This window comes from Triticum dicoccoides, chromosome 1A, assembly GCF_002162155.2.
Source record: "Triticum dicoccoides isolate Atlit2015 ecotype Zavitan chromosome 1A, WEW_v2.0, whole genome shotgun sequence".
In the NCBI taxonomy this organism is placed as follows: Eukaryota; Viridiplantae; Streptophyta; class Magnoliopsida; order Poales; family Poaceae; genus Triticum; species Triticum dicoccoides.
The window spans coordinates 564,142,213-564,155,019 of record NC_041380.1 but is presented as its reverse complement, the minus strand read 5'-3'; the positions used below and the strand labels follow the sequence as shown (position 1 = coordinate 564,155,019).

General features: G+C 41.6%; 1 protein-coding gene across 6 annotated transcripts; it reads left to right on the top strand.

Moving 5' to 3' along the window:
* The first annotated feature begins 3,410 nt into the window (after positions 1 to 3,410).
* Positions 3,411 to 12,149, top strand: LOC119290898. Of its 6 annotated transcripts, none has more exons than XM_037569603.1 (8): positions 3,411 to 4,269; positions 4,749 to 4,756; positions 6,402 to 6,742; positions 9,649 to 10,677; positions 10,764 to 10,922; positions 11,021 to 11,149; positions 11,243 to 11,504; positions 11,653 to 12,149. In XM_037569603.1, the coding sequence occupies exons 4-8, from the start codon at positions 9,664 to 9,666 to the stop codon at positions 11,796 to 11,798; spliced, it is 1,710 nt and encodes a 569-aa protein (XP_037425500.1). In that variant the 5' UTR covers positions 3,411 to 4,269; positions 4,749 to 4,756; positions 6,402 to 6,742; positions 9,649 to 9,663; the 3' UTR covers positions 11,799 to 12,149. The 6 variants fall into 6 exon arrangements, with proteins under 6 accessions (XP_037425500.1, XP_037425472.1, XP_037425489.1 ...); XM_037569575.1 differs by having other exon boundaries at positions 4,749 to 4,823; XM_037569592.1 differs by lacking the exon at positions 3,411 to 4,269 and adding an exon at positions 4,283 to 4,398 and having other exon boundaries at positions 4,749 to 4,823.
* Positions 12,150 to 12,807: the final 658 nt, after the last annotated feature.

Below are 12,807 nucleotides of genomic sequence, written 5' to 3'. Positions count from 1 at the left end.
ACACTCAATTCCCTTTTTTTGATTGAACTCAAGAGAGAACCAAGCGGTGCGGGGTGGCCGGGAAATTGTCTGCAAGCTCGCCTACTTGCGGCGTTTGAAGCATAGTCTCGGTAGGCCAAGAAGTGAAGAAGGTGCATAAGTTCTTATATATAAGAAAACCACCATGCACAAACTATTGATAAAAGTTCTAATAAGATCTACTAATTTTACTAAACTATAAGGTTCAATTTCATTTGTTGCATCTATAAATTATGAAAAGTAAGTTTTCCATTTATAGAAAAGAGTTTCTTTTGTTGTCTCCAGAGTTTATGGAACACCATATTCTAGGAGCACAAGTTATGTTATTGAAAATGCGTTCCTCTAGCAATCCCGGTTTGAGCATTCCATTCCCCTTCTCAAACCCCACTTCTTTTCATATAACAGTCCTTGATCGATGAGAGAACAATATCCATTTCAAAACATTTCTAACGGATTCCTTGGTTCGAACCGACGAAGTAATGCCATTGTAGCTTTTGCGATAAATCCCAACTATTCAAATGAAAGTGTTATTGTTTTTGTTTGAAAAAGGAGGTCTCCTGATGAAATGATACATAAAGTCATTTCACGATACAATTTAGGGACCAATGGTCACCATATACTTTATTTATGATTATATCAATTTTCCAAAAGAACTAGGAGAGGTGAAGGCTTTTCCCACACCCCTTTAGGCAATTGGAAAAAAAGATAGGGTCGACATTGGAAGGATAATGAACATCGCATAAGAACCATAGAACAAGAGCTTGCCTTCCGAGTACAATCACCTACTCAAATCCTCCATCGACTTCCTTCCAATCCTTAATATGCGGCTTGTGGTAATGGATCAGGATGTTGAGGTATCGAAAAACAAGAGTGTTATACTTAACAAACAAATCCAAGAAAGCTAGCCACCCTCTCGAACCCGGGTGAACAAAAGTGTGAGCATGTAAAACCTCGTTGCACCCTTGATGACTGGACATGTCGTTTACACAAACTTGCATCGGAAGGAAACATATTTGATTGTCTCATCCTTATGGCAGAAACAACACTTAAATTACTAGGGCAATTGCATGTGTTCGGTTATTCTAAGTTAGGATCACGCCTTTGTGGATGCAAAGAAAAAAAACCTTGATTGTAAGGGCACCTTCATATTTCAAATTTGTTTAATATTCATGGCATGATCATAAGAATGGGACAAGTGCATGGGAAAGAGGGCTATAGACGGAAGGAGGGGCATAGTGCATACATGATGTTGTTAAGCGGAACAAGACTGTCATACAATATGTTGAATTGGATGGGGTTTGAGTAAGGCGGCGGGGTTGTCTAGCACCACCACAATGGTGATGTTCACCACGCCCATCAAAGCCATCGTTTTCCACCCACCCGATCGTGCCTACCAATTGAAGAGGGACATAGCGGCTCGAGATTAAGGGTCTTGGTATATGTGAAGGCGTGGCTAGATCGGTGGGCACAACACGGTGGGACCTTTTAGGGGAAGCAAGGAAGGAAACACGGGGTGGAGGGAGCAAACAATTGAAGTTGGTGAGAGACTTTGAAGACTGTAGAGAGGCGAAGCACGGATGACATGAGCGCCACGACAGCCGACTAGAGAGCCCTGAGTTGTACATCAAAAGAAAGTTCATGTGTTTATGCATTCAAAAAAATGTGTATGTATATGTAGAAAAATTGTTCATGTTTATCAACAATAAATACATGTGTGTCTATCAAAAGATATGTTCATGTGCCGCAAGAAAAAATGCCCACGTCTTTCAAGAGAAGTGGTCGTGTATGTATCTTGTAAGAAACTTCATGTGCTTATTTTCAAAAACTTCATGTGTCGCTCCATTGATTTGCGTAGGAGAACTAAAAATATCTTTCTTATAAAAAACTCAGAAGATATGGTATTTTTTATGCGAGCTTCCCTGAAGCTGAGGTTACCCGAAATTTTCTCCAAAAACATATGTATTTGCACATGAAACTATAATAGAAGTATATATTACCCTAGTAATAACTACTACATAGAAGTAGAAGAACCGATGGAGCGGCTGCAACCCAACGGCTAGACGAGACGCGTCGAATATATGGATGGCTAGTTTGGAATCTCCATCGAGCCTGCCTCATACCACGAGCTGGTACAAGGATTGAACGTTCGCCTCGTGACTGTGCAGTGACCCGTCCCGTCGCCACTCTCCGCGCCCCTTCGCAATAAAAACCTCCAGTCCTTTGGGCAACGACACGGCTGGCTCCATTGAAGACCTCGCCCACCCAGTTTCTTGAAGGACCCCCCGCTTGTGTTTGTGCTGGGAAGACGGAGAAACAGCACTAGGGTTCCACTGAGCCGAAGAGGCCGGGTTAATAGCCCGACCTCTAAAACCCGCCTTATACATCTGGGCAGGTCACCTGGTCACTGCCCGGTCACGATTTTTGATTCAGACGGACCCCTCAAATGGCCCTTAAACGTTCGGGTTGACCGGCATCCCCCTCGCTACTGCTCGTCTGCATGTTGAGCGCCGTGGCGCAGCCACTGGCCTAGCATGGTGGGTAAAAAAGGAGGAGAGGGAAAGAGAGCGGTGTGGTGGGTGGTGGGTCCATTTGCTCGGATGAAGACGGGTCATCATCTGCATGCAATGGACACAGCAGGACACGGGGACGTAGCAAACGTCCGGTTTGTGTCCACTTTGGACCCAAATCACGACCAAATTTGATCGAGAGATGGGGTCAAAGGGACCAAAAAATGGGATGGGGTATGTGTTTGGGTCACATTTTCTGTCTGTTTGCTTCAAAGTGTGGACACACACACAGATAAAATGGGATCTAGCGTTGGAGTTGGCCTGAGCCGGCCAAATTCACTGTTCTGACCCTTATGCAAAAGTTTACCACGATTTGACCATATTCGTAAAAAAGTTTGAATCTGACCATTTTTCTACCATCATAGACGTTGGCAGTAGGCTTTTGGTCAACATAATGACGTGGCAATGATTGGCAAGCGGCGACCTAGGCCGAAGTAAATGCTATAAATAATGTGGATCGCCCAGTAGTACTAAACTGCTTCGATGGCTGGCTGGTTAGGGCGTGCACGTTAGCGACCATAGGTCTTTGGTTTGATATTTGCCAAGGACAAATATTTTTTTTAATTTTTTTTGCCCAATCTCTCTATATATATTATATTATATATATATATAATATAAACCACGCATTGCTTCTGGTCGTACGTCGTCGGAATTTATGCAGAAAAGCCCCTTCGGTTTTGAGAATTCAACCCGCACTCCTCTTTTAAGTGGCTAAACTGAGCAAACGTTTCGTTTTTACAAAAAAGACCCTGCATTTTAGAGGATTCAACCCACGATTTTTTTCCTTTTGTGGCTAATTTGAGCAGGGTCAACTCATCAGGGTCTCCTCCCAGATCGATCGTCAATGAGCGTGCGGGGCGGCAGGCGGATCTCCTGCTCGATCCAGTCGAGTGAGGTCTGCGGAGAGTGATGGCTGACGGGCTGGACGCGCGGAACTTCCGAGGCGGCCGGATCCAGGCGAGCGGCGGCGGGACTAACAAGGCATCGGGGTTCTCCCGGGCGGCACCACGGTTGCTCCGGCGTGCTCCTGAAAGAAAAGGAGGGAGGACGAGAGAGAGGGAGAGAGAAAACCGGGAGGAAGGAGAGAAACGAGGGGGAGGCACGGCAGGAGGCTGTGCTGTTGGTTTCTCCGATGAAGAGGAGATAGGGCGCGGACGTTCGCGGGAGTGGGCGGCGTTTGGCAAAGGAGGCGCTGGTCGGGGAGCGCATGGTGCGGGACTCCCAGGGCGAGATGGACGAGGGCAAGGATGGTCTGGTGCGCTGCTGGTGCGGGGAGGGCAGGGGAGAGGGACGACTGCTCTGTATGTTGTGCGCCGCTGGTGTGCTCCTGTTAGTTGCATATTATACTGCTGCTTTCTTGTTGTTTGTTGATTGATGCTGATACTGCTACTACTTTGATGCGGCTGCTGCTAATCTCATGTGGAGGACACGCAGGGGCGGACGGCGAGTGAGGGGAGGATTTATCTGGGACCTGAATTTGACAGGTAAAAGCTGGTTTGTTTGCTGCTGGCTGGCTTAGTGTGATGCTATATTGCGTTATGGAGAGGTACAAAGGTTACATACAGGACCATGCATGAACGTTTCATCTATTGGATTTTTGGGTAAAATATTGATTCCTCGACCCCCTTCCTATGATTCATGATTGGCAATTAGTCCTGGGCTATGGAACTACAATGTCTACTCGGTAAGTTCCCTTACCACTGTATCTTTTTTATGCCAACAAGAATTCTTTTCACAAGCAAAGTCAGCATTCGAGTGTGTGCAGAGATGTCTCAAAAGGATAATAGCTCAGTGGAACTACAATGTCTACTCGGTAAGTTCCCTTACCACTGTATCTTTTTTATGCCAACAAGAATTCTTTTCACAAGCAAAGCCAGCATTCGAGTGTGTGCAGAGATGTCTCAAAAGGATAATAGCTCAGTCCTGAGCTATACATTTGATGGAGTCGTCTAAATGTTTTGGACTTATAAAATTACAATGTAGAATTGGCTTTCATCTTGCTAATTCAAATTTACTTACTTTTTAAACTCTATAATAACTCTAAACAACATATGTTGAACAATGTTTTCCAAGAAACTGGTCTTATAGAGTTGGAATGTTACACTTCACTGTAATTGCTTTACCGAATCTGCAGACTAAGAAAATTTCTATTTCTTGTGTCAGGCAAGTGGGTGAGCTCTCACATCCCTCTCCGTCTCCTTTGATTGGTTGCAGATTTCTTCGAAGAACATGAGCTTTGTATGTTGATTGCCCCCGTGTACTATTTACTTCTAATTTCTTCTGTATCGTGTATATGCCAATTGTTTTCCTGTACCTGTGCACAGCTATTGTGCTCTAGCACCAATATATATTTTTTGGATTAATAATTGCAGCCTATCATTAAGTTGCCGCAAAACTATAACCAATGTCAAAATCCTTATTTTAGTCAGGACAATTAACTATTGAAAAAACCAAAAGTAGCTGCATTAATTCAGTATTTGACAAGGTAATGCCATCATTCAGTATTTGGAGTAGATGCTACAGTTATAATGAAACATCAGGATTCTTGTACTTGTATCCTGTATACACTAACTATTTTAGATACCTGATACTGCAGCTACAGTATGAAGTCTCAAAATAAAAAGAAACATAACATTAAGTTGTTCTCCAGCAATTCACAAGGAAACTGGGAAGCACATAGATGTAGCTGGCAGTAACTCAAAACTGCAGATGATCGCACTGGTAGAAAAGACTTAAATTAACAGTTCAAGCACATATCTTGGTTTCTCCCTGTAGTCTGAAGAAAAGCTCCAACACACAATGAAACGGCAACAAAGAAGAAGCCAATAATTAACCTTTTTGCGGGAAAATAATTAATTAACCTTTCCTAAATAGAAAAACAAATTGTTCTCAGGGTCCAATCTAAGTTTCTGAGATGCAATATGGAAGATGCCACATCCTCACAGATCTTCATCTCAACAACATGTATATAACCTCCTTCAGAAACTTGAACATTGATCTATAGAAAACCCATTTATTCTCTGATCATTTGTTTAGCTGATCTTTTGCATTTTGCAAATACATACAGTTCTCGCTAAATTTGAAAATGTCGTTTTCTTCGCCCGTTGCAAAGCACGGGCATGTTTGCTACATATACTACAACTTAAACAAATTATGTTCTTTTAAGCACGACTGCTATATTTTAAATCATTAGGATATGAATTGATCCAAAATGCATACTGCATCTTTTTGGTTCTGTAATTTTGGGTGTTAGGTGGCATAAGTAGTGCCCCTGTTAGTTTGTCAGGTTCAGCTAAAATACTTTTAAGAAGGGATGATGCAATCTTGTGCTTAATTCAGAAGCTCTCCCTTTTCACTGTTAAGATCGCCACTCTTTCCTATATATTACGCAGCTACACATATTATTGCATTTATCCCTTTATTCAAGACAAGCATGCAACAAGACACTTAATTATAAACAGAGCAACAAATACCACACATGCTTTAGTTTTCAGGACAGGCTACAATATTTCTGAGATGGGATGCATGTGAGTTGTTGATGTAGAAAACTGTTGGATTTGTGAGTTCAGTCATTTCAGTTTTAGGTTCTTATGGTTGATACTGAACTACGAAAATGGAAGACTGTGCTTCATTGATTTGACAGTGAGCTCTATCAAAATTAATTAGTTTTCCTTTGGAACCCCTGCTGGAATGTAAATCTATGTGAAACTTAGAGTGCCTCTACTCTGTATATATATATATATATATATCATTTAGCTCTTTGAATAATGCACATACGGCATGATCTATCCTAACATGCTGTTTTGTGTCAACCAGGGAGTTGTGAGGTGACACTTTGGTAAATCTTGATACCATTCTGTCTGTCAACTCTTTCTGGGCGAGTTCCGAAAGAAATGGATATTTTCTTTAATTGGAATAGGCATCCATATCTGACAAAGGTACCCGCACAAAGTTATCTAATACAACCTGCACAGAGTGTCTCTGCTTTGGGTGTTTGCAGGACAAGCAATTATAATAAGTGTTTCTGCCGTGGGTGTTTGCTGGGTGAGCGATTATAGCCAGTGTCTCTGCCGTGGTTTGGTTGATGGGCGAGCGGCAATGCCAGAGGGAGAAGCGACGACCATATTGTGGTCATGACTACCTTGCAATAAAGCGATGTATGTTAATTGTGTTTAGCACATTCTAATTTTGTTTGGCATGGGATGGATGTTGTTAATCTCAGTATTGTAACATGCCTAAATGTCATATTATGCTCTCCCTTCTGTCCTTTTGTTGTTTGCTTTGCCACTTTGCGACAGTGCTATCACATGCATCCAGATTGCACATAATCTGGTAGAAACTCATATGTTTCTACTGAACTGAGATAGGTAAATCCATATTATTTTTTCAAAAGAAAGGGCAAGCTCCTAGGAGGATTAAAAAAATGACATGATAGGTTATTCTTCTACGTAGCAATAATTCATGAAATTCAGGTCATCTGGACCACGGTTGGGTATGGCTGGTTATGTGACATCACTTCTTGAATTATCAGTTTCATACTATTTGGAATGTTTAGAGAATACATTGTGCAAAATTCTACATGGCCTAAAAAGAAAGTAAAAAAACAACCGTGGCAACACATGGGCAAATTTACTCATATAATTGCTGTGTTGTTCAGTGTGGAAAAGATGTTGTTTCTGATTTATTATACTCATATTGGACTCGGCAAGAGTCGATAGAAGTAGTTATGTTCTATTTATGTTTATGTGATACATCCTATATATGAACTGATTCTATATTTTCAGTATTTCATTTATTTATTGTCATTCTTTAATACTGTGTTATGCTTGATCTTCGTCTTTTTTATAGAATGTTACAACAACATCATCCCGTTGCAAAGCACGGGCACCTTTACTAGTAACAATGAAAAAATAGCCTAAATTGATGTTACACACGGATTACTATCAAAAAAACATTTTTTACCATGTAAATATCATTTACAAGGAAAGTTATTCTTTAGGAATGACATGAGATGATCTTTTCTAAATACAATCACAGGATGCATGTTTCCTTATGTGCAAGATATGGTGGCATCTCGATTCAACATCTTCAAGGTCCATTGGTTACCGTGCCACAATTGTGTTAACTAATATGCTACCATCGAGTGAATGTTACAATGTCATTTAAAGTGTGGGTACATATGACATGACACATGTTTGTGTCATGAACAAAAAAATATAGAATTTGATTCAAATATTCACATAAATTATAAAAACACATACATGAATATTAACTAGATTGCACACATGTTGAAATGGTAAGTGCACATATATGTGAGAGTGATACACAAAACATTTTTTAACACAAGTGATCCAGACGTAGTTTTACCTTGGTAAAGAAAATAAAGAAAAAGAAAAACATTTCTTATGTCTTACCCATATCATGTACATAAGGAAACACACATGGTGTGATTGTATTTAGGAAGGAGAGAAGATATTTTCCTATCATTCCTTAAAAACACACTTTCCAATAAATGGTAAGCAATTATTTTTGACAATACTCCATATATAACATTAATTAGACTAGTTTTTTCATTTTTATTGAGCAAAAGAAATAAACATATTTTTTTCCTTGGCATCATGTGATTGTATTTAGGAAAGAGAGAAGATATTTTCCTACCATTCCTTAAAAACACACACTTTCCTTTAAATGATAAGCGATTTTTTTGACAATAATCCATATCTAACATCAATTAGGCTAGTTAGTTTTTTCATTTTTACTAAGCGTAGGACACAATTGTGGCATGGTAACCGATGGACCGTGAAGATGTTGAATGAAGATGCCATCATATCTTACACATAAGGAAGCATACATCCAGTGATTGTATTTAGAAAATAGAAAAGATCTTCTCCTGTCATTCCTTATAAATGCTATTTACATGGTCAAAAGAATGTTTTTGATAGTAACCCATATGTAACATCGATTTGGCTATTTTTAAAATTATTGTTGGGCAAAAAAATAAACAAAAAGGAACCTGTCCTTGACAATACTCAAACCCAAGGACTGTTTACTGCTAAGCTGCACGCTCTAGCCAGCAAGCCAGTGAACCAGCTTGGTACTACTGGGCAACACATGTTCTTTATAATTTACTTCGGCCCAGGTCCTACCCGCCATCAAGTGTGGCGGTAGCCACTTGCCAATCGTTGCCTGTCGCCATTGACTATAACGGTAGCCTGTTATATCCTACCGTCAACGTGTATGACAGTAGAAAAAGGGTTAGATTCAAACTTTTTTTTATAAATAGGGTCAAATCGTGCTAAAGTTTCACATAAGGGTCAGAACAGTGAACAGTGAATTTGGCGGCCTGAGCCGTGAGCTGTACGTGAAAGGAATGATTCATGTGTTTGCCCAACGGCTAGATGAATGAGTCGAATATGGAATCTCCATCGAGCCTCATAACTTGTTGCCCCATACCGTGCCTCCCGTGGCTAGCTAGGTTCACCCCGTGACCGCGCAGTGACCCGTCCCGTCGCCCACTCTCCGCGCTCCTTCCCGATGAAACCCTCCCGTCCTTTGGGCACCTACTACACGGCTGGCTCCATTGAAGACCTCGCCCACCCAGTTTCTTCAAGGATACCCTGCGTGTGCTTGTGTTTGTGCTGGGAACATGGAGAAGGAGCTCCAGCGGTTCCACTGAGCTGAAGAGGCCCGGTTAGTTCTTCCCTCCAAGGGTGCTAGAATATATTGCATTAGTATCTTCTTTGATGGCTTGTTATTTCCTTGAATCAGTATTCTCCTTCTACAACTATTTAAGCTCTGAGGAGTTTCTCTGGTTTCAATCTATGGCAAAAGCCTACTTATATTCAGTAAAGAGACATCGATGTTTCGATACCATGGTCTAAATAGTGAGGGATTAGGCAATACAACATTTTAATGTCTGATTTTAGTGTTTTCGGGAGTGTCATTCAGATCCCCCTCCTATTAGATGTATCTGGTTTTACCACAATGGTTATGCATACTCTTTTTTTTACTACTGTATATAGGAAGTACCTGAATAGTAATATGGTTTACTGATATAACACAGATTATTCGTGTAGCAATGCACAAGAAGAAAGAAACTATTCGTGCATCAGGGATGGATGACTGCATAGACCTCTGTTCTTCATCAGAAGAGGAAGGACGAGGAGTTCCTGCAGGGAGAGTCGAGTCAGAGTCTGATTCAGATTCAGAATTTGATGCAAATGCTGAAGGAGGAGTCGAGTCAGAGTCTGATTCAGAATTTGATGAAAATGCTGAAGGAGTTGATTCAGAGCCTGATTCAGAATCTGAAAAAAATGGTAAAGGACATGGAGTAAATGATAATGGACATGGAAAAGGAGGAGTTCCTGGAGGGGTAGCTGAGCCAGAGTTTGATTCAGAAATCGGAGAGCATGACAAAGGACTTGAAAAGAACACGTGCATCGGTTCAAGGTGCAGCGTGAAGAAAATGTACAACTTGATCCATGGATTAGATGAAGAGAAGAAAGGTTATGTGAGGGAGATTGGTTTTGGGGGCCTGCTTCTCCTGCCAAAGCTCATGAGGACAAACCGGCACTTCCTCATGTGGCTGCTAAGCAAAGTTGATGAGGAAGCAAGCTCTATCATCACAGGTTACCGCAGGGACATACCTTTCCATGATAAAGATGTGGAAACTGTGCTGGGAATTCCATGTGGCGGCGCACCGGTGCAGAGTGAACAACACGGTGTTCCTGAGAATGTGATAGCAGCGATCCGAAAGACTCTCGGAATATCCGAATCGGAGCGCGACATAGGCCCCGTGGTTGCAATTGTGAAGAAGAAGGTCAGGGGCCAAAAGATGACAAAAGCAGAAATATCAAAATTCAAGATTGCTTTTGTTATATGCGCGGCAACGTACCTGTTTGCCCCAACAATGAAAAATGACTACTTTGTGACAGATTACTGGGGCGCGCTTACAAACCCTGACATAATTCATTTGCACAATTGGTCCGGTTACGTGAGGTCGGAGACTTTAAGAGCAGCAAAGAGGGTTAAAGCTGATTTGCTTGGAGGTAGCAAGAAGTCTAACCTATCTGGATGTCTGCCGTTCATTCAGGTAGAATATGCATCCATCGGCAAAATGTACCAGCCAGTCAATGCCTCTGATAATTATACATGATGCCTCTTTTATTGTTTGTGCAGACGTTCTATTTGGATAACTTGGAGGTGACCGGTGGAAATATCCCACACGACGAATTCCCCAGGATGCAGTTTTACACGATGGAGGTGATCAACGCGATAGTTGAAGACGACACGAGGTCACGCAAGGGAGCAGAACTTGTCACATATGGCCGATTGCTGGTAATGACAAATAGAACCTACGCACCAAATACTGAACTTTTTTTTGTGTGTGTTATATCATATATTCACATGAACCTTTGATCATTTGTCATGGAAAGCCACGTCACGAAGCACTGGTGTCCTATCAGAGGAACCCCGCGAACAGGAACAATGTTGCTGGCGCATCAAATGTGTTTAACAGAAGCCAATCTAGATGCGCCGAGACCGGGTCTATGACCATAGATGAGGTAAGGTCGGTGAACGAAAAAGATCTTTATTTATCAGTATGAAGGTTGAATCGCTAGTTATGGATAAGGTTTCATAAACGTATTCTTTTTCAGATTGAATCGCTAGTTATGGATAAGGTTTCATCCTTCGCAACGGCTTGTGAATATGTTTTGACAAGTTTTTCAAGGAAGAAGGAAGAGGAGAACCAGAGGCACCAAGCTGCCTTGGCAGACCTCGAGAACCAGTCGCAGCAACAGGTCAAGAATGAGTCCAGGAAAGTGAGAGATCAACTGAAAATACTGTTTGCTGGAATTAGGCATCAGGATGGAGTAAGCTGGAATATGAAGGGAAAACGCCCTTTATATGAAGATCCAGGTAAGACTACCAGCAAAGCATAATCATAATGGTAGGAGCTGTTTTGGGTGATATATTTGAGGACTGTAGCGGTCTTGGTGCTGCAGGTCACTTTGCTTAATTGATATATATCTTTTAGGCTAACCTTCACATTTCTTCAAATTCACAGCTCCAACTGAGGATGCTGATGTTGGTTGCCCTAACTCCGATATGCCTCAAGATAGCCATTCATCACCAGCTGCAGAGATACCTGGCCATGGATCTGAACTGGCGCGTCTTGGTATCAAGAGGGTAATTAAAAGAAGAAAAGAGTGATATTTTATCGTCGCTTGTCCACTTCACATATATATTGTGGCCGGAATAATTCTCTCTTTTCTGTATTGTGAAACCTGGTGCATACATAAGCAGATAACCCGAGCGGAGGCAAAAAAAAAGTGATGATGGCTGCTTTTGTTATGTCTGAGCACCTGCGTGTGCGGTGATCTAGGGGTAAAAGGGTGTGGTTTCCCCCCTTTCCCACTCTAAGTTGGAGGGCATGTGGCCTTTGAGAACTTTCAGTTTCTCTATGATAGGGAGTTTAAAACTTTGTTCTTCACCCCTCCTGGTAGCGGTGCATGTGGCATGTTGGCTAGCCTTTGCTGGGTGATAACATGGGGTGTTTCGTTTTGTGCGGTTTTCGTTTTTGTGTTTTTCTAGCGCCAAGACTATGTTACTCCATGTTTTGTTCCATTATCTGATGATAGTGGAACCCGATCCAATTTGGATCATATGAGAAAAATACATAACCAGATAACCCGGAAATCATTCTCTCTTTCTGGATGGAGGGTGCCCTGCCCTGCAAGAAAGAAAACAGAACCAGGTCCTCTATATGCATTTGAGAAAGAAACTGAACCAGGTCCTCTATATGCCAGCTTGCCAAGATCGTTTCTGTTATATGCGCAACGACTTGTTTGCCCCAACAATGAAAAATGACTACTTCGTTACAGATTTCTAGGGCGCGCTACTAACAAACCCTAACATAATTCATCTGCACAATTTGTCAGGTTATGTAAGGTCGGAGATTTTAATAGCAGCAAAGAGGGTTAGAGCTGATCTGCTTGGAGGTAGCGAAGTCTAATCTATCTCGATGTCTGCCGTTCATTCAGCTAAAATATGCATCCATCGACCATTCTTTTTCCGATAAAGAGTGTATTTTATTGACTTAAAATAAAACATCAAAAAGATATAAAACACGATGAGCCCACATCCGGCTTCTACATAGTTAAGATACATACAACCAACACTAACACACAAACATGTCCGCAGCTAGCAAAATAATAAGACC